The sequence below is a fragment of the Pelobates fuscus genome, chromosome 8 (genome assembly GCF_036172605.1).
Source record: "Pelobates fuscus isolate aPelFus1 chromosome 8, aPelFus1.pri, whole genome shotgun sequence".
In the NCBI taxonomy this organism is placed as follows: domain Eukaryota; kingdom Metazoa; phylum Chordata; class Amphibia; order Anura; family Pelobatidae; genus Pelobates; species Pelobates fuscus.
In genome coordinates this window covers 162,872,559-162,894,893 of record NC_086324.1, presented here as the reverse complement: position 1 = coordinate 162,894,893, position 22,335 = coordinate 162,872,559, and the positions used below count along the sequence as shown (strand labels likewise).

General features: G+C 43.1%; 1 protein-coding gene across 2 annotated transcripts in view; it reads right to left on the bottom strand.

Annotated features, from left to right (window-relative positions):
* Positions 1-10,925: 10,925 nt before the first annotated feature.
* The window catches only part of CRAMP1 (cramped chromatin regulator homolog 1), a 36,564-nt gene continuing 25,154 nt past the window's right edge, over positions 10,926-22,335 (bottom strand). For both annotated transcript variants that reach the window (XM_063430605.1, XM_063430604.1), the window contains exons 15-21: positions 21,858-21,947; positions 21,502-21,668; positions 20,014-20,076; positions 19,123-19,357; positions 17,101-17,259; positions 16,075-16,220; positions 10,926-11,094 (exon numbers count right to left, since the gene is read on the bottom strand). In XM_063430605.1, coding sequence (XP_063286675.1) covers positions 10,951-11,094; positions 16,075-16,220; positions 17,101-17,259; positions 19,123-19,357; positions 20,014-20,076; positions 21,502-21,668; positions 21,858-21,947 — 1,004 coding nt within the window. In that variant the 3' untranslated portion in view covers positions 10,926-10,950. The remainder of the gene's footprint in view (positions 11,095-16,074; positions 16,221-17,100; positions 17,260-19,122; positions 19,358-20,013; positions 20,077-21,501; positions 21,669-21,857; positions 21,948-22,335) is intronic.

Genomic DNA, 22,335 nt, shown 5'->3' with positions numbered 1-22,335 from the left:
GACAACTTTGGCATCGTATATTATTCGAGTACTTCCGTTATAACCACACATTCTTATGAACGCAAACGCCTCTTTCAAAATTTCAACTCATTCAAGATTATACAGTAAAATCAGAAGTTTAGATGATTAAATCTGAATAGGAACATTTAGGCTAAAATGCTTGCACTGAAAAAAAAAAATCCCATGTTTTTCATGGCTTGGCTATTGTAAGCCTCAATTTTGATGTTTGGATTTAATTCATTAGAATTTGATATTTAATTAATATCACTCATTGCTTTACCCCACTGCCATTCAATTAACCTTACCGCTCCAAATGTAGCAGCTCTCTTCATGCAGACGATTTCTGTATTTATAGAAAAAAGTGCAGATTCTTTCACTATATCACAAAAATAGACAGTAAATAATTTAAATACAATATAGTGTTTTTACTTATGGTAGCACCAATTAAAATTGTAAAGTGCTTAAGTGAGTTGAAGGTGCATATAAGAAATATATATATTAAACTTCCCTTCTAGTATTGGATATAACCCGAAGATCTCCTCAAATCTTTAACTAGTATGCATACAATATATAGGGTGAATCCACCTGGAGGAGATAAGAATAAAACATAGTGCAACTCTGTGGAACCCAAATAAAATAATATTTTGTGCCAATGGGTCACTCACACTTTGTACTGAAAAAAGCAATCTTTGGAGATCTTAAGTTGTATCTCTTTCTTGATTCTTGATATTGCAGGTCTCAATAACATGAAAAATAAAGTGCATCCAAAATGAGATAACTGAAGATCTAATATATAGTATAAAAATGTATTTACTTATACAGAAGTAAAAAAAAAACAGCTTGCATCAAATACAGGTAAAATCAATCCAACGCGTTTCATCCCACTCAGGGACTGTTTCTCTTTAAAAGACAGGTACAAAATACATAAAAAAATATCCCTCCCCTCCCTTCCCTCCCTCCTAAATACACCCCACAATCAGTTCACAATTCCTTTCCAAAGGCTCCGTCTGTGATGTTCCGGCTGGCCGCGATCAGGTCTTAATTACTTCCTGCTTTGAGATGTTCTACGTTATCACGTTCCGTGCAGAGCAGCGTTTATGCGTTCCACATGTGTGTCCCAGCTTCATCCGAGTATCTGTCATGTTTGCATGGTGACGTGTGCATTCCACCATGCATTCCATTTCAGAAAAGTCGAATATTATATGAGGTAATGTATGGGTGAGTAGGAGTGGATAGGGCCCATAGTCTGTGGGCAGGAGGCTGGCAAGCAGGCTTCTCCAGGAGCTCGTGGTAAACTCGGGTAAAAAGGGGAGTTTCCCACATATCTTCCCCCTCCCGGGAGACTATCCAGACCCCAGACCTCCAATCGGTCTGGGTCTGTGATAGTCTGGTGGCCTTTCCCAAAAGGCGTAGTTGTCCAGACGGCCTCCTGCCACAAGTGCCCATTTGTAGATCCAGTGTCCTGCGGGGAAACAACCTGGACGCACTCCCCCCTGGTTAGATAAAGTTGTCGCTGGGGGTGGCAGGTGCAGTTTCCCTCATCAGTGCCTGTTGGGCAGAAGCCAGCGGCGCCCTGCCCTGTAGCCAGTGGTTCAGATGGGTTGGTTGGTGGGTGGTCAGGCCCCAGAACAAAGGGGTAGGTAGGGCAGAAGCCAGCTGAGCTCTGCACTGATGCCAGCTCTGCTGCTGGAAGGAGGTCAGTAGAGGCCGTAGTTCCCTCTTCTACACCTGGACCATGGTTGGGAATGGGCAGTTGGGGATCTGGGTAGGCTGCCCAGCATCCCTGTAGGGCTGGTGCAGAGACCTCGGTCCCATCTGCACTATCCATGCTATGGGGCTTGTTCCTGGATGACAGCCCCAGCTGCTGGGGAGGGGGATCGACCGTCCCCTCCCAAGGTGTCTCTGGCGGCCGCTGGGGAGGAAGACCGACTGTCTCCACTCCCTGTAACACACACCTTCGCAGGGGAGAGGGACCGCCCGTATCCTCTCCCAATAATACACTCTGCCGCTGGGGAGTGAGACCGGCTGTCTCCGCTCTCTGCAACACACTCTGCCACTGGGGAGAAAGACTGACCGTCTCCTCTCCCAATAATATACTCTGCTGCTGGGGAGGAAGGACGATACGCTCCTCTCCTCGTGATGCATAGTGCCGCTAGGGAGTGAGACCGGTTGTCTCCCCTCCCTGTAACACATTCTGCTGGGGAGTGAGACCGATTGTCTCCACTCCCTGTAAAATACACTGCCACTGGGGAACAAAACTGCGAGTCTCTGTTCCCTGGACCTCCTACTGCCGCTGGGGAGGAAGGACGACACACTCCGCTCCCTGTAACACACTCTGCCGCTGGGAGGAGAGACTGACTGTCTCCTCTCCCAATAATGCACTCTGCCGCTGGGGAGGAAGGACGACACACTCTGCTCCCTGTATAACACTCTGCCGCTGGGGAGAGAGACCGACCGTCTCCTATCCCAATAATACACTCTGCCGCTGAGGAGGAAGGGTGACACACTTCTCTCACTGGAATACACACTGCTGCTGAGGAGTGAGACAGATTGTCTCCACTCCCTGTAGGATACACTACCGCTGGGGAGTGAGACCGGCTGTCTCCACTCCCAGTAACACACCCTGCTGCTGGGGAGTTGGACGACACACTTCTCTCCCTGGAATACACACTGTCGCTGGGGAGTGAGACCTGTTGTCCCCACTCCCTGTAACACACTCTGCCGCTGGGGAGGAAGGGCGCCACACTTCTCGTGCTGGAATACACACAGCAGACACAGGAGTAAATCTTCTTTCCCTCCAACAACAGGACGACACACAGATTTGGAGTGTAAGCTGGAATATATTTTAATGGAGGCACACTGGCCTTTTATGCAAGTTTCCCAACAAGGACGACACCCAGGTGGATCTTGTTGGGCACAGGGACACAAAGTGAACAAACCAATAAAAACAAGAGTCATACAGTGAGACACTCCCATACACAAACAATAGAATCCCTCCTGCATGGGAGATAATTGAATCAGGAACGGTACTAATTAAACCCAATTATCTCCAAGCACAAAAAAAACATACAATTTTATGAAACCCCAAAAAGTACCTTAAAAACACATAAAACCCCATAGTTACATCCCCTGATAGCCCCGATCTGGGTGAACAACATATCCAAAAATCCTCCAGATCGGTTCAGGAATTTCCTGGAAGTCATAGTTTTGACCGACCGTGTACATGGTCCTATGCCCAAAACAGTTCCAGGGAAATCAGTGCTAACAGTCGGTCAAGTTCGGTAGTCTTTTACAGGTTTCCCTGCAGGGCCCATAATCTGTGGGCAGGAGGCTGGCAAGCAGGCGCCTCCAGGAGCTTGTGGCAAACTCGGGTATAAAGGGGAGTTTGCGAAAAGTACAATTTCGGATGTGGAAGGGTTCAGACAGAACGCCATTAATGTGGATACGTGCCCTAGGGTTTGTATACATCAAGGAGATCCAGGACAGCATATTCAAACCAAATTTCGCCACCCCTGTCATTAGCTAACAGCAGTAAGAGAAAGGTCTTCGCCTTCCCCAATCAGTCCCTCCGCTGTGCACTGCTGGGAGGCAGTGGAGGATCCAGATTGGGGGCAACAGGGAAAGGATATGAGTGCCCAGACCGGCCAACACTGTTAGCCAGTGCCTATTCATCAGATTGACAGACTGCCCCTCTCTTTGCCACTGTGCACGGCTAAGGACTGCATGGAGCATCTCCCTAGCTGTCAGTGCCCGACTGGTCCAACAGGTAACCGGCCAGCAGGCTGCTTAAAAGCAATGGAACCGCAGTGGGATCTAGGATTGAGAGCAGATAGTTGCTCCTCGCTCTACAGAGAGCTGAGAAACATCCTGTCGGCCGATGCTATCTGAAAGACTCTGGTAAAGTGAAGGGGATATGCTGCAATTGTTTGTATGTAAGTTTCAGCTTGGTTCAATGTGTGTCAGTGCCTTCATTGGTCAGTATGTGTATAGATCCTGAGTGCATGTGTTTGTTCACTAAGTGTGTGTGTGGGTGTTTCTGTATGGGTAACTGAGTGGGTTGTGTGTCTTTCTGTATGGGTCACTGTGTGAGTGTCTGCATGCATCCGTGTCTGTGTGAGTCACTGAGTGTGTGTATAGATCACTGATTGTAAGGGGATTTGGGGGTGTTCACTGAGTGTGTGTATATGTGTCTGTGAGTGTGTTTGTGTGTATGGGTCAGTGTGAGTGAGTATGTGTAGCTGCATGGGTCAGTGTGAATGTGTGCACAAATATGGGTCAATGAAAGGGACAAAGTTTATTATAAAAAATATTCAAAATGTAATTAATATTTTTTTTAGATTTCTCAGAGTCATATGCATATTTACATATTAATGCATGCATTTTGTGTATTTATATATGTGTATAAAGTAAGCTTAATTTTTATATACCATTATGTACCAAAAATGAATATAATAAACACGTATTAATGTATTAATAAGAAGCAGCATGGCCTTCATACTCCACACAGGCTTATTCACTGAAGCAAATTAAAATTCAATTAGCAATATTTAGGTCAAAATGGTTAATCAGGAAACAAATCTACAACAGAATAGCAGTTTAGCCTAAATTTTGCACTTTAGATCTAGATCATTTAAGAAATAATCTCACACATCTCCCATTCTTACTAGTGCTGCCCTGCTGTCAATCTCCCTATACTATATTTACTGAGGTGGGCACTCATAAGACTTTAAGGGTTACTCCAGCACCATAAGCACTTTTGTGTTTGTAAGTGGTCATGGTGTAGGAACCATGTGCAAGCAGAGTTTCAGTATGAATTGCTGGCCATACTTCGATATTTCATGTTGCCGCCGTTGGTGTACCTCCACCTATGGCAGTTTACAATATGCAGACCAGAACAAGAGTTAGGGCTGGTTAATTAACGGAACACTATAGGGGCAGGAACACAAACGTGTATTCCTGACCCTATGTCACATGTTTATCCTCACCTCGTGGTGTCTGTAATAACAAATGTCTTTCTGGCATGGATGGAGGTGCCACTCTGCAGCCCTGTACCGGTGTATCTGACTCCTGCAGCATGTTGAAGGACGCCGGCCACTGCAGATCCATTCCTATTTGTAACCCCATGTCCACCCACGGTATTGACGACATCAATGTGCGTGACATCACGCAAAGGACGCACACGCACGTTCTGGGGTCAAAGGCCGGATACGGCCAATCGGATCTGAGGGAGGCTTATTTAAACTCCTTTTTCCTTTTCCTCATTGCCCTGTCGTGGTTTCCCTTAGTAGGTTATACGAGAGAGTGTTCCTGAGCGTTTATTTCTGTTTTTTTACTTTGGCTTCATTTCGACTTAGCTGTATTCTGGTATCCTTGACCTTCGACTTTTCCCTCATCGTTGTGTCTTCCTCTGTGTCCCCGACCTCGGCAAGTATCCTGACTATTCTATGGTACGTTAAGTCCGGCCATTCTAACGCCCGGTAAGACGTTACCTTTAGTCCTAGGTGTGACACAGTTCTGCGTGCTGGATCAACTAGTAAACTGACACCGTATAGTTTTAAAACCCCCATTTAGGTGGCTTGCCCCCTCTTAGGTCCATTATAAAATAATAAACAACTAACCTTATTTCCAGCACCACACGGGTCCATCGGCAATGGCCCGTCCCTGATCTGCCTTCTTACTGACATCGTCAAAATTTAAGATTTTTAGCCAATCCTATGTATTGGCTGAAATAGGCAAGGAGGCAGGACAGTGTAACGGACCGTTTTGCTCACCAGAGGTTAAAAACCGTTTAGGCGATATTCCCCTTTCCAGATGCACAGGCAGCAACTGTAAGCACCAATCTCCCGAACTGCAAAATCTCCTGGAAACAGCCGAACAGGAAAACCATACGAAAAGGTTACACTCCTGACAGTCAGCTTACAATCCAATTCCCCCAATAACGAGACGACACTTCGTTTTGAGGGTTAAGTAGAATCTGACTGTACTGGCACATACAGCCTCTTTTATTCCCAATCCACAAACATATTACAGCCCACATGGTTTTACAGAACAACCAATCAATCCGTACAATACAATACAAAAAAAAAAAAAAAGCCCAACTGTGACAAACGCTCCTTGCCCTGGACGTTTGTCACAAATTCATGGAGGAGTGTAGAAGCTGGCCTCCTGCCCACCGACTATAGGCCATATATAAAGGCCGTGTTTGGAAGTTAAATCTCCCCAAGTGCCATTAGTAGCTTGCCCTCTGAGCCCCCTGGCTTCCCTTCATGCGAATTGAATCGAAAGCTGGCACTCTGGCGGCCGTTCGTGTGAACCAAACCCATGGATAGTCCCAGCGGTACTTAGCCGCGACCGCTATGGAACTCATTTCGGCATGAGGACTTTGTGGGTTCTCAGTCTCCTCAGCGGGACTTAACTGCGAATATTATGGAACTGTTTACGGCATGAGGTGACCGTGCGGTTCCCGGACAACTTGGTTTGCGTTTTTAAACAACTTTAAAAAAACGCCAGGACAGCGCTTTTTGGAGGGAAGGTGCCTGAAACTAAGGGGAACAAATGCTATCTGTATTGCGACCACAGGAGCTGCCAGAAGTTGACCGGCCAAAGCACCAAATGCCCTGGAACTGTTTTGGACATAGGACCATGTGTGCGGTCAGAATTTTGACACAATGGCGTTTCCCGTACACTGCATGGATCTGAGCTCTATTTGGAGAACTTGGCCAGTCAGTTTAGGGCTATTTGTCATTTTTGAGGGGTTATTATATATTTTTATGATGTTTTGGGGCATTTTTATGTTTTATGCTTAGTCATCCTGACTCAAAAATTCATGGGCATGTTTGACTGTAACCCTGATGTGTTTAACCCCTTAAGGACACATGACATGTGTGAAATGTCATTATTCCCTTTTATTTCAGAAGTTTGGTCCTTAAGGGGTTTAAAAGCAGGCCATCTGGCCAGAATAAATAATTCCTGTTGTACCCTTCATCAAGTCTAGGCCGATGTTTGGGTGCTCAGAGCTTTTATCACTGCTTCACTTGGGATTTAGTAGAACTACAGCGGATATACTCAGTCGGAGAACAGGGGATCCGTTACACCAAACATGATCCAAACTCCCCATTTCCCTATAACTGTTCGCCTCCTAGTATCTTGAAAGGTTGTGAACAGCAGATATAACAGTTTGACTAATTTCATTTAGTTTCTAGTCTCTTAATACTTTTGAAACAGTTCGGACTAATGTGATCATGGACTTATTTGTTTTCAACTCCTCCTTTTGACACTTTGTCAGTCAAAACGACTCTAATCTTTCATGATTGTCTTATTTGTTCCAGAACTCTTTTGTTGCCTCCTTTTCCGAGGCACCTGCCCCATCCAGCCCCCCCTGCTGTGCAATAGACCTGTGTCGGTCCTCTGCTTGAATTTGCACCTCATACATTCACCTTTAAGACTTCTAAGGCTGGAGCTTTGTTTCCCCCTACACTAGACTTTACCAAAGCCTTCATTCCTTTAGTAACAAGCAAAAATGAGATCACTGAAAAAAATCCCTCCTGACACATCAGTAACCAATTTCACTTCCACTTCCCCAACTGCGTAATGTAACATTCAAGATCTCATTTTATTGTAAACTCTCCGTGCAACCATTTTTTGGTGCTTTGTATAAAATACATTTTACCTTAAAGTAAAAACCAAAGAAATTTCCTGTAATTATACCACACTTCCCTTCAACTGTAAGCGGACTTGAGCAGGGTCCTATACCCACCATTACTATTTCTACTTTTAAAATGAATCTGTATCTGCAGTGCTTCTGCTTCAAACGCTGCACAAATATATTCGCACTTTTGTGCCAGGACTCGTTACGCACTCCGTGTTTGTGAATTCCCCCTATCTACAACAAGCATCTACTACTGAAAATACAATTGCATGTTTTTATCTTGCTGCACTTCTAAATGTTAACAGACTTTCCCCTGGCCCACATTAAACTGGTCTTATGTAAAGCAATCAAAACATTCAGCACTTGTGGGGGTTACTGGGTTTCTGATTCTGAAAAGTAGAGAATCTCTTTAAAGTGTCACCAGAAAATACCTTTCCCTAAATCACTTCAAACCATTAAAGCATAGAGTCTGTGATTTTGAACTGTTTAGGAAGCACAGTAAAGTTGTGAGAATTGTCAGTAATTCTACGTGAATTTCAAATTGAAGGTTAAAACGAGCCAAGCTGGAATAAATTCTCCAAGTCCGGTACGGTTCTGTGCTTTTGACGGATGGAGTGGATCCTCTTCCTGCATTCCAGTGGGTTTCCTTGAGTCACGGTGCTCTTCCTCTTTCTGCACAGCTCCCATTATGCTTTGCAGTCATGCTAAGGCCAGGGCAATGTCACAAGGCACATGATAGAAAAGTGCAGGAAGTGCCCAATAAGCACACTGCTCCCTTACCAACCGTATCCATTCCTGATCTATATACTTGGGCATTGTAGGCACCTGCTGTGCCAGAGCACAGTTCATTATTTACACCAGCTCCCAGCAAGTCATAAGTTTATGCCGGCCCTCTGCAGGGATGGATGCCTACAATTTATTTGTAGGCCAGAAAATTGCATGAGGCGGGCCTTATACGGTGCAGGGACCATAGGTTGCTGACCCCCTGCTTTGAAGTCTTGACAGTGGAATATTTTATTCCAGGGTGGCCAAATAGTAGTGACACCTACCTCAATTACTGTACAACTACATTTCATTTGATGCTTTATAAAACTAAATCATAGGCTCCCGTTTGACCAGATATGATTTCTTCTTTAAAATCACTGAACTCCGTTCTACACCTTCAACTTGCGCCTAAATCTACTTTGAACACCTAAATAAATACAAGCTTGTGCTATTCAAAAATCTGGAAGCACTGTTTGGTCTACATGTGTTAATACACAATAAAATTGGGTGGGGGGGGGTGGGGGGATGGGAACAAAAAATATTTTATTATTTTTTTTTTTTTTACAAATTTAACTTGAAAAAAAAAAAAACGAAAAAAAAAAAAAACAATTTAGATTTTAAGCTTAACACAGCAAAGAGTTAAATAGCATCCATTCTTATTAAATAACTCCATATGCCTCTGCGGAAAACAAAAGCCAACCCAAAAAAAAAAAAAAAAAAAAAAAGAAGTAAATAACTTAAATATACAATATATTACAAAACAATGGTCAATAAAGCTTATTAATATTCAAAAGGCTACAGAGTTGTGACACTTTGATACAGACGCTATACAGATTTTTATAGAAGTTATAAAACCAAGATATAGAAATTTACTGAAATCAGTTTGTAACAGAGCATGTTTGGGACTGGAGTCAAGTGTAAAACTGCATCTTTACTTTAAAAATGTCAATGCCTGGAGGTTTCAAATCATTCATACTAAATTCTCCAAAACGCGCAATCTGAAAATCATGTTTCCCATGCCAAGGTAAACTCCCCCCATTGCTGCTTTTCATATTTTTTTGCTTAATGCCGCCGACCCAGCGTTCTCTGGTATGACAAGGAAGCTATGACTGATGCTTCATACGAGGGGGTATTCATCCCCAACATTTAGAATAAATATTTAGGTAAGTGGTACAAGAACATGACAAAAAGGGCAGTATTCGTCCATGCACAGATTATGGCGTTACATTTTTTTAGGATTGGGGTGTCCGGCCGTGGCCCTCCAGCAGCTGCCCGATAGGTGACAAAACTTTGGGAAAGGTTATACAGTCCAGGTTTAGAAGCTTCGGATTCCAATACTCTCGTTTTAGTGAGTGCTTACTTAACATACCCTAGGCATATAAACCACAACATAAAAATAATTGCATATATATTTCAAACCAAGCCCATATAAATATACACATATCTAAATAAAAATCACATTTATTATTGTATGGCTTCATTTTCACTGTAGAGTAATGCATTGCTGTAAATATATATATATAACCCACTGACTGCTCACCTGATCAAACCCTAAATTCAGCATCAAAGTGTGTGAACCCTCTGTGTGCAAGAAGGGCAAGGTTAGACTTGTCTGGCACCCAGTGGGTTAAAAAAACAAAAAACAGAAAAAAACTGCATCCACACGCACACATATATATACATAAACACAGTAATATGTACAAAGACAAATATGATCCTTCTTCAGGGTAGATTTTAAATCTGGAAAGCAGTTACCCGCTTGCTCAATCCCAGTAAGCCAGCCAGTCATAAACAAGATGCACTGAAAGCCTTAGTTCTGTTGTTGTTGTTGTTCTTGTTGTGCTGGCCAGTTGACAGACAGAGAGAACACTCCAGCGTAATCCTCGAATGAGCTTGCACAATGTGTTCTGTGTATACACAAAGTTGTAGCATTCCAATATCTCTTCAGTTCAATTATAGTGTCCTGGAGACTAGTTTGATGATGTTCAAACTGCTTTAGTGCCTTTCTGCATGATGTCCCTAATTGAACATCATAAACAGCCATCACAGATGACATAAAAAAAAAAAGAAGAAAAAAAAAGAAAAAGAAGATTGGTTTCCAGAAAATAGTCTATCCATTTGGTATTTACTGCACTGTGAAAAAAATATGATTATTCCCCCGATATGGTCTGTGTGCTGATGAGAAACAATGATTTGAGATGAATTCAGTAAAACTGTACATGTATGTAGCAAAGTCTTTACTGCAAAAAATAGGGCTATTACATATAGGGTATTAAATACCTTACTGAAAGACTGCTAGGAAAAATGGCAAATAACCGGACTCTTACAATCATTGACATAAAGTGAAAACATCATCAGTCCTACTATCAACTCTTTATCATTGTACAATGCAGCACCTTTAGCTGAAACATAGAAAGAAAAAAAAAAAAAGGGAAAAAATAAAAATGAATAAAAAGTTGCCCCTGGATTTTTTTCCTTTTTGCCACACCAATTTGGTAGAAGCAAGCACACGGTATAAAACATGAATTCTCCCTCGGTCAGGTCACAGATGGAGTGTCCACTTCAATGGATTCTTTGCGTGAGGAATCTGTGCCAGAAAGCTCCTGTGCCAAGTCATTAAAGCGAGAGATGTAGTCAATGCTATTCTCGTTCATCAAGCAAGCCAGCTGAGAATCAACTACCTGGAAATAAAGAAAGAAAAACTGCTGTAATGACTGCATCAGGTTCAATCTACAGGAACGAAGGAGACAGACTGAGCATGCCATTATAAAAAGAAATTTTATTTTGTTGACATAGAATTATTGTTCATGCTTCCGTCCAGTTTACTTTATTCATTGTTCATTACATATTGAAATAATTAATCAAGAAAGGAGAACAAGGGTACAGAGCGATTCATACTCCAATATCTACAGCAGTGATGGTATTACTGGCACTATTTGTAAACTACATTTCTCTAAACATGGGTTGCCAAAAGGTAGATCCCTTATGCACAATATATTGTTGCTCTTCCTTTATTATTACAGGATTTAATTTTGATGTTTACTTTTGTGCTAATTTATGTTTTAATATACAGGGGAAGTTAAAGGGACACTATAGTCACCAGAACAACCAAAGCCTATTGAATTTGTTCTGGTCATTACCTGCAGGCTTTTTGCTGTAAACACTGTCTTTTTGGAGAAAATGCAGTGTTTACATTACAGCCTAGTGATAACTTCACTGGCCACTCCTCAGATGGCTGTTCAAGATCCTTCCTGGGTCATGGCTGCCTAAAATGCATCCAAACATTCAGTATCTCCTCCCTCTGCATGCAGACACTGAACTTTCCTCATAGAGATTCATTGATTCAATTCATCTCTATGAGGAGATGCTGATTGGCCAGGGCTGTGTTTGAATCATGCTGGCTCTGCCCCTGATCTGCCTCCTTGTCAGTCTCAGCCAATTCTATGGGGAAGCATTGTGATTGGATCAGGCTACTACTTTTGATGTCAGCAGACTGCTTATTTATTTATTATAAAAATGTTTTTTAGGCAAACAGCATGCAGAGCTACAGCTTCAAGCTTGAATACAGTAAGATTTTGCTATATTTATGGAGGCATGAGGGGCCTAGGGGGGGCTAGATGGTGGTTTTAACCCTATAGGGTCAGGAATACATGTTTGTGTTCCTGACCCTATAGTGCCCTTTTTATTTTTTTAAATTCTTTATTTTATTGTGGCATATGAGATGGGGTACAGAAGAGAGAAAAGGGAGATGTACGGTTTTGTTCACAGGATGGGGTAATACATCGCTAGCATTAGGTAGATACATTTCCTTGTTTAGTAATGCCACTTTTCTTGTTTTTCTAGTCGATTAATGCAAAAATGATTAAAACTGTTATAGCTATTCTATGCATGCTTAGTTGAGCAATGGTTGTATGATTATTGTGTTACAGGCTTATGTAAAATAATATCAGTTACAGGTTTCTCTAGCTGATTGAATTTGACCACCAGGGGCAGCGAGTCGCTGGGCTAGCCGGCTAAAGCGTGCATGTGTGCTCAGTCATTGTTAAAGGGAAACTCCAGTGCCAGAAAAACGATTCGTTTTTCTGGCACTGGAGGGTCCCTCTCCCTCCCACCCACCAATCCCCAGTTACTGAAGGGGTGAAAACCCCTTCAGTCACTTACCTGGGACAGCGGCGATGTCCCTCGCCGCTGTCTCCGCCTCCACGACGCTCCTCCTAATGATTACGTCGGCCAGTGGGCGAGACTAATCTCGCTCACCGGCCGAGGAGACCTAATGCGCATGCGCGGAAATGCCGCGCATGCGCATTACGTCTCCCCATAGGAAAGCATTGAAAAATAATTTCAATGCTTTCCTATGGGGTTTTGAGCGACGCTGGAGGTCCTCACACAGCGTGAGGACGTCCAGCGACGCTCTAGCACAGGAAACCTGTTCTAGAACCCAGGAAGTGACCTCTAGTGGCTGTCTAATAGACAGCCACTAGAGGTGGAGTTAACCCTGCAATGTAAATATTGCAGTTTATGAAAAACTGCAATAATTACACTTGCAGGGTTAAGGGTAGTGGGAGTTGGCACCCAGACCACTCAAATGAGCAGAAGTGGTCTGGGTGCCTAGAGTGTCCCTTTAAAGGGACACTATAGTCACGTGAACAGCTTTAGCTTAATGAAGCAGTTTTGGTGTATAGAACATGCCCCTGCAGCCTCACTGCTCAATCCTCTGCCATTTAGGAGTTAAATCCCTTTGTTTATGAACCCTAGTCACACCTCCCTGCATGTGACTTGCACAGCCTTCCATAAACACTTCCTGTAAAGAGAGCCCTATTTAGGCTTTCTTTATTGCAAGTTCTGTTTAATTAATATTTTCTTATCCCCCTGCTATGTTAATAGCTTGCTAGACCATGCAAGAGCCTCCTGTATGTGATTTAAGTTCAATTTAGAGATTGAGATACAATTATTTAAGGTAAATTACATCTGTTTGAAAGTGAAACCAATTTTTTTTTTCATGCAGGCTGTGTCAATCATAGCCAGGGGAGGTGTGGCTAGGGCTGCATAAACATAAACAAAGTGATTTACCGTATATACTCGAGTATAAGCCGAGTTTTTCAGCACATTTTTTGTGCTGAAAAACCCCAACTCGGCTTATACTCGAGTCAGAGTCTGTATTATGGCAATTTGCATTGCCATAATACAGACCGGGGGAGAGGGGGGGCTGGCAGAGCTGTACTTACCTGTCCTGCAGCTCCTGTCAGCTCTCTCCTCCTCCGCGCCGTCCGTTCAGCACCTCGGTCAGCTCCCAGTGTAAGTCTCGCGAGAGCCGCGGCTCTCGCGAGACTTACACTGGGAGCTGACAGAGGGAGCTGCACAGACCGCGCGGAGGAGGAGAGAGCTGACAGGAGCTGCAGGAAAGGTAAGTACAGCTCTGCCAGCACCCCTCTCCCCCCCACTGAACTACCAATGACACTGGACCACCAGGGAAGGAGCCCCCCTCCCTGCTATGTATCAAGCAGGGAGGGGGGACGAAAAAAAAATATAATTAAAAAATAATAATAATAATAATAATTAAATAATAATTAATAATACAAAAAAAATAATAATATAAAAAAAATTAAAAAAAATAATAATTAATAATATATTAAATGCCCACCCCCACCAACACATACACAAACACACACTGCATCACACACACTCACTTCATTCATATCATATACACACACTGCACTCACACACACTGCACTCGCACACACACACACACACTGCACTCATTATATACACACACTGGAAATAAATATTCAATTAATATATACGCACACACACTGCACTCATACACACACACACACTGCACTCATACGCGCACTGCACTCATACGCGCACTGCACTCATACGCACACAGTGCATTCATACACACACACACACTGCATTCATTATACACACACTGTAAATAAATATTCAATTAATATAATTTTTTTAGGATCTAATTTTATTTAGAAATTTACCAGTAGCTGCTGCATTTCCCACCCTAGTCTTATACTCGAGTCAATAAGTTTTCCCAGTTTTTAGGGGTAAAATTAGGGGCCTCGGCTTATATTCGGGTCGGCTTATACTCGAGTATATACGGTAACTCCTAAATGACAGTGAATTGAGCAGTAAAATTGCAGGGGAATGATCTATGCACTATAACTGCTTTATTTAGCTAAAGTAATTTAGGTGACTATAGTGTTCCTTTAAGTGATTTCTAAATCATTGCCGTGCGAATCTGCAGAAAGTAAATCAACCTTAATAAACTCAAAATAATACTGGGACTGAGAATGCAAACATAAAGGATATACAGTGCTCTGCTAGGATTCTAATTATATATGAGTAGCAGTCGCTTAATTAATCCTGCAGCAGTGCTGGGTCAGCTGGCGACCTGGCTGTGGTCAAGTTCCTTTTGTTCCACGCTGATTGCTTAAAAGTTGAGGTACTTGTTGGCTAGAAGTGTATTCGGACTTATGTGTCTGCTGGTATCAGTCTCAGATATAAAATAAGGCCTGTGTCCCATGTCCGTTATTCCTCCATGTTTAAGCAGGGTCAGTGTCCCAGTATAGTCCCAACAGATCCGTCAGCTACAACGAGAGATGCTGCCTCAGGTAGTACCAGTATTAGCCATGCTTACTTGCTGGATGTGCACCCTTCAGAGTTGTCTGATGGGCGGAGTGGGTATCCTGCTAGCCGCTGTCAGTGAGCAGTGTTCTGGTCTGCTTCCATTTCCAGACAGCACCCAGCCGGTGTTCTGCAGTTGCTGCCTCTGTGCTTACACTGGGCTCGGCGGCCATCTTGGGTTTTGCCTCGCGGTCCCTGGATGATCTTTTCACCGCATGGGTTGCCAGGAAGGCTCACTGCTACCCCGGTGGGGTCCGGGATAACCCCACAAGGGAGGAGAACGGGGCCCTCAACAGGCGTGTGGGAGGGCCCGCCGGACTAAGCGCGGGAGATCGTCCGTTTCTCCCGCTAGAGCCTCGCGACAGGCCGCAGCTCCATCCGCCCAGCATTCAGCTTTGCCGGCATGACGAGGGCAGACAGCCGCACCGAGGGTTGTGGCTCGGGTCCACTTTGCCTAGCATGTTTTAGGGGAAATAGAGTAGTTTTGGGCTGTTTATTAATCTTTCATCGTGGAGCCAGGGTGCCCCACGTCCATCCAGCTCGGCGGTCAAGCCCCGCCCTATAGTGCTCCTTTAAAACAGTCCTTATCAACCCAGAGTGGAAGAGGACAGATTTTTTTTTTAAAAGCATCATTCCTATTAAATGGTATTCTTAAATGTTTATCAATTATCTTTCATCTACTCTCTCAAACTCCCATGTCTGTAAGGACTGTCGAGCTCTATGTAATGCTTAGTAGGAAATCCTATTGTGATGTAGAATGTTTAAAGGCTGGTAATGACAGAATTTTTCTGTCACTGGTCCTTAAAGGGCAATGCTAATTGCGCAGGGGCAGGCATGCTCACATGTGCAATAAAAGAGCCATCTGAATTGCTTTGCACCTCATGGGCATTGTGAACAGCACCAAAAAAATCTGACTCACAAATACTTCATATGATTATAGGTCACCAAACGGCAAGAAAACTGCATATTTTAGTATTTTGGTAAAATTATCTATAAAGCATAAAGGTATATTGTTCCATACAGACCTCAGTGACATCCGACAGTGAGCGAGATACAAATGAATCCCGGGAGCTGCCATCCAGCAAGGTGGGTCCCAGTAAGGATGTGCCACTGGTTGCACCGTGGGCCGCTGGCAAGGTCTTCCGACCCTTCTCAGGTGAAATAAAGCTAGCTGTGGGCAGAAAAGAAGTAGACAGTCATACAGTGAACAGAAAGGAAGCCTCCATTTAATAAAATGTTTTATCCTTACTTATTGAATTAGGAAATATCCATCTTTATATTTAACCCTCCCCCATTAATTAGTCCTACTTTTGTTAAAGAAACAGAGCATTATGATACATTTGTGATAGATAGAAACCAACTACCAACCTAGACAGCACATGTTGAGTGAACTCCTATATCATAGGATGTATAGGACAAGTGGGACTGCTCTGTTAAACTATCAGCTGATGTTTGGCTGTCATCATTTCAGCGGGTGCACTGGCTGGTGGTTTCGGAGTTCACCGCTTGAGCCTGTGTAGTTTCAGTTGCCTGTGTGCAGTGAGGTGAGTGGGTACTGGGATATCCCCCGCTGAGTTCAAAGGGGGTGGGGGGGAAAGGTGATACACAGAAGTCCCATCTTCTGCTAAAGAACCATGAGAGCTGTCGCCTCTCCATGGTTCTGCCTTGTGTAGGCCGCAAGCCTCGAGTAGGATTGTCCAGACTAGTAGGAGCCCGCGTGGGGTAACGCCAGATACATCAGCGTCTCCTGGGCAAGATTAGTGAAGGCTGCGGTCAAAAAGTGCACTCAGTCAGGGAACACACCCAGATATTCGTTGCTAGATGCAGGAGCTCCCTTTGAGCAAGTCTGGTCTGCCTGGCAGACCGGCTCCGCACCCTCTTTTGCAATTGTTTTTAATGTATTTAAAAATTCGGGGTCAGTTTTCCTTTTAAGGAGTGTGTATAAAAACTTGACATTAGTCCTGCTTTAAAATTCCCTTGTACTTTGGAATAATGGACACTTGAATGTAAAAACATTTCTAAGTTTTGGGAAATTAAGGAGTTACACTTACAGAACAGGCTGCTGAGGGAGGAATCCGTGGAATCATTGGGGTACCACTGAGGGTCATGGCTAGGAGATGCGATCCAGTTCTGCTGAGGACTCAGGGAGGGGGAAGGAAGACTCTTGGAGCTGTCGTTCAGCTTGGCTGGTGACAACGGGACAGCTTCCCCTGTAAATATATAAATTATATCATTAAAAAATATACACGCATGGACACAAACAACCCTTAAGAACCAGGAACAGGAAACTAAAATGAAGACACACTCCAGGCACCAATATCATTTTATTGTATGTGGGGTTGTTTAGGCCTTATTCATATGCCGTTTTCTTTGCACAATGCAGCACCATAAACCTACCTCCTTAGCCATGCCCCCTCACAGAAAAAGACTTCCTTATCAAATGTATGTACACAACTCAACCACTAACAGCACAGAGTAAACGGCTTTGAATTCACAACCTGGCTGCAGACAGAGAAACTACAAACAGGTAGTTATATCCTTATTATATGCCTCCCTCTGTGTCCTCTACTTCTAACGCAGGTTGCTGCGTAATTCAGATCACTCAGTGCGGTTTGGTGGCTGAGGTGTGTGCATATATTTGATAAAGAAGACGAGCATGCACAAATACAGACTATTAAGTGCATTGAAGCAGGAGACAAGTACGTCTCAAGTAAACACACAGTGTTGTTAGATCTGACTGAATATTAAAGCATTTCTTTTCATGCAGGCTCTAGAAGTCACAGCCAGGTGTGTGTGGTTAGGGCTGCATAAACAGAAACAAAGGTGACTTAGCTCCTAAATGGCAGATAATTGAGCAGTGATACTGCAGACATGATTTACAAACTAAAATCGCTTGTTATTTTAGTACTTAGTGTTATGGGCAAATGCAAATATTAAAAGTTTTAGAATGAAATGTTGTATTTCTTAAACTGTGTACTTTGTCTTTAAGAGATATTGCAAACTGACAAGGTGTTAGAAATGGAGTCCCCGGCACCCATTAGAACGTTCATACCAATCGAATGGAATGTTGGCAACTCTCAACTTAGTGTGAAACCGCAAGGGAAGTAATTAAAGAGTGCTTCTCTGGGTGGCCGCCACTCGTACAGACGAACGCCGGCTAGGGGGAGCATTTACATCCCGAAAGAGACACTTCCCTTGCCGGGCTTCACATAGGGACCCCATGAACGAAGGCTGTTTGTGGCAGTTACCGTTCTCTGGGTCTTGGAGATTGGTGGGGACATCCTGTGGGGACAATGGTGGAGTTTGGCGGGCTCTCTGTCACTGGGAGGTAAAGAGGTGGGAAGTTTCCCATGCTACGACCCCCCAGATGCAGAGACCTCTGGGAAGAAGACCCCTGGGAGAGGGAGGGCCCTTGGAGGGGACACTGAGTGGCTGGAATAGGGGACAAAGAGACTGGGGTTCCGGTTCCGTTATACGACCCCCGGTGGGGGGAAGGAACAATGGGAGGGGACATTGTCTTCATGTGTGTTCCACCCCTTGCGTGAGGAAAGTAGAAAGCAGAGTGTGGCCAATAAAGTTGTTGTTGTACCCCTGGAACTGTGTGTCGTCCAGTTACTGGGAGGGAAATGGGTCTGTTCATTTATTAATAGCGGAGGTAACCAGCCGGGTTACCCAGGTTCCGCTACAGAGATCAAGCTTACCCTTGCAGGCAGGCAGGCTGCCTGGACAAGAGAAGATTACTACATCTCTCGCCATCGCACGACTTGCGATATTTTTGCACAGAATTAAAATTAAGTAGCTGCCTAAGTCACATGTCTCAGGCGTGCAACTAGCTCCTAGCACAAAAAGTGCAGATCTCTGTATGCGCAGCGTTTCGAGCAGAAATGCTGCACAGACTCCTACAACAGTGAGCATTTTAAATCACTGAAGAGGTCATAGTGGTTGGAGTAACCTTCTAACTAACCCAGCAAATGATAGACAGAGTTCTTTCTGCTAGGCATAGAACTTGTGGTCCTGAGGTTTGATGCATTAACCAACTGAGCTATCATGCCTAAAAATAGCTAAAGACTCACCAAACTGCCCTGAGCTAATGGCTATTTCAATAATTGAATCGCTGATGTGCGTGACAGGTTCTCCTTGTGATAGCACGTCATCTGGAGGGCCAGGCAATGAGATGTCCAGCAATGTGGAAACATTGGGTGGAGAAATGCAGGCACTGCCACTGGATGGCTTGCAGCTGGACGTATCGTCTGGACCATTCTGCACAGGATTCTGGGACAGTGGAGCCAAGGATAGGACGGAGGAGGTCTGAAACCGAGAATACAGGTAATCAGTGGGGAATGGAACCCACAGGAGACAACCAAAAGGTCCTTCTCAACCTAGTGCAGATTGTAACATTTGGGAGTTGTTTACTAAATGTGAAACTGGAGAACTGACAAGGAAACTGCACATTTGGAATCAAAACAGCGGACGCCAAAATAAAAATTGACTTTTCTGCCCTAAAATTGCACATTTCCTTGTCAAATCACCACAAGTCCTGACTTAGTAAATGATCTTAATATATTTTGCTTGTGCTGGTATTTTAATGCAATTCCAACATAACATACAGGCAGCTCTGCACAAGACTAACATTCTGAAAAAAAGGAACCAACACAGCTTTAGGAATATAAAGGCTTATGCCTGGGACACAAAACGATTTCTCAACCCAAAAGGTTGAACATTTTTCTTTTGCATATAAACCCTAAATGTGTCGTTTTCCTAACCAAAATGAGTTTATTAGAAATATACAAGGTCCCAAGAAGTAGCTCGCTAGTATCGTATTCCCAATAAATAAAGGGCTTCCATTAGCAGTTTATAGCGTTTGCTGGTTATATAGCATGTGTTGATCACACTTGATTATTGGGAACACAACAAAATGCCTTCACAGCTCCCAAAGCGTACATTGAGCTGCCGAATCCAAGTACCTGGAATGGCTGGTTTGGATCCTGCACAGATGGTGACGAGAGGGCGATGAAAGGGATAGTGTTCTGCAAGAAAGATAAAAACATACAAAAACCCTTTAGGAATGCATGAGGCATGGACACAAAAGAAAACTCTTCTTCTATTCCACCAACCTCCAGGACTTGTTCCATGCTGCACCTATTCTAAGATTCTTAAATCGCTGTCAGATTCTCCCTCCACATTCCACAGCTTCAATCAATATCTGAAAATGTCCTATCCATCTCTGCCATAGACCATTTTACACCACTCTGCAAATCCATTTCCCTAAGATATCCTATCCATTCAATCATCCAATCGAAGCAACTCATCTTCTGTCTCCCCCACTTCCTGCTAGACCTTGCCAGCAGTGCCCTGAAGCACTGTATGCTAATATAAATATACATTAAAGGGATACTCTGCTGCCCAAATAAAATAAATCACTGTTTAGTAGCTATACCCCAACAAAAACAAACATTTATGTTTTTTCTATTGATGGTATATCTAAAAACATCTTATCGGAAGCCTTTGCAAGATCTCCCCTTCTTTCCAGGCAAAGCTTTTCTGGCCATGTAACAATTTTAATTTATAAAACGGCCAATTTCTATTATATCTGCACTTCTTTCATTTTACAAAGAGGCCCACTCTTCACACATAAAGCACTTCAGCAAGCTAAACTGCTAGAAGGGACCGAGTGTCCCTTTAAGCTTCAAGCACTAGTATCATATATGAGGAGACCTCTCTTATTCTGCATGTGGTCATGAATTTACTGACATTTTACTTATAAATCCAAAACCAGAGTAACATTAAAATCAAAAAAAGACCAAGTGAACATTCTATGAATATTCAGACAAAAATGGATTATTTTTATTAGCCTGTAAATGAAAAGTTAAAGCAATGTCTAGTCAATGCCTTTCTGTCAGGAAATATATTTGGGTTGCCACCACAGTGCCTTCTGAGGTTAACCCAGTTTCTCCTCCTATCTGGAACTGCTATTTATAATCATTCCCAAACTAACACTGAATATAAGAAGGCCCATATACCTGGAGTTTATGCCTTTTTATTATCGGTGGCAAATCCTACCCACTCCAGTGACTGAGCTGCAGTTTTAAGGACTCCGTTCTCAGGGGAAAACGTTTCCACAGTAATAAAAAAAAAAAAAATTACAAAAAAAATTATCTTGGGCCTGATGGCTATGAACGCTTACTCTCCCCTCCTACCCCTTCCTTACTTCACTCCTTCTACTTTTCCAATTCCTTTTGTTTTATTCTCCTCGATTTTGTGTTTTATTATTCTTAGAAAAAAAGGTTCAGAGGGTGTGCATTCTTGTTTTAAGGATTGACTGTAGGGTTAAGGGCGGTTATGTGTTGGATGTAATATTTTTCACAAATGTCCTGGCACGTTTTTTCCTGTATATGCCCACTCCAGATGACATATAACTAAAACCCGTAGAAAGTATGAGACATGATACATACCTCAGCACAAACAGTCACTGCTTGCATTGCACTTCCACTGACACGGTTAGTTAGAGATTCCTGAGCTGTGCCAGATATGCCAATGCCAGTCAAGCCCCCTGTGTCTAGTACTGGAAGCACATTTCCTGGGATAATACCCGCACTCTTAGCAGCGAGATCAATGGCACCTACAGAACAAGCAACACCAAATCAGTGAAATTATCTCTGTACATACAGACTAAACAAGACTCATTGGCTTCCTTTAGTTCACTGTGAAATCAATACAGTCCAAAGCGGTTATGTTGCAAGAGATTAACGTTTCCATTTCTAGATAGACCTTGTGTTTCTGTTTAGTTATTAAACAGCAATGTACTCACTGGCTAGAGAATTGGCGATTGGGGGAGGCTTAGGAACAATTGGATGTGTCTTGCTGTTGGAGGAATGGATAGGTCTAAAGGAGCCCCTGCCTGAAATGGAGAGAAAAAATATAAAGCATTAAAATCGCTCAAAACTATATTTAATATAATAGTACTTTTATCAAGTCTTGAAAGGAAATAGATTTAAAAATATAAAATACAGTACATGTAAAAAAGAAACCATTTACATGCAGTTTGGGTCAAACAATGTTTGGAACAGACAGTATGGTTTAGGGGGTATGGGGGTTGGAGACACACACTCTCTCTCTCTCGTAATAAGGTAGGGATGAGTTTATTTCTCATTTTTTACACATACTTATAGGTTTTAATCTATTGCCTTTAAAAAAATTATAAAAGGATTATTTGATTAAAAAATAGTTTTGAGGTGACAATTATAATTTCACGTTTAGCTACTTCAAGAAAAGCACAAAGTTAAATT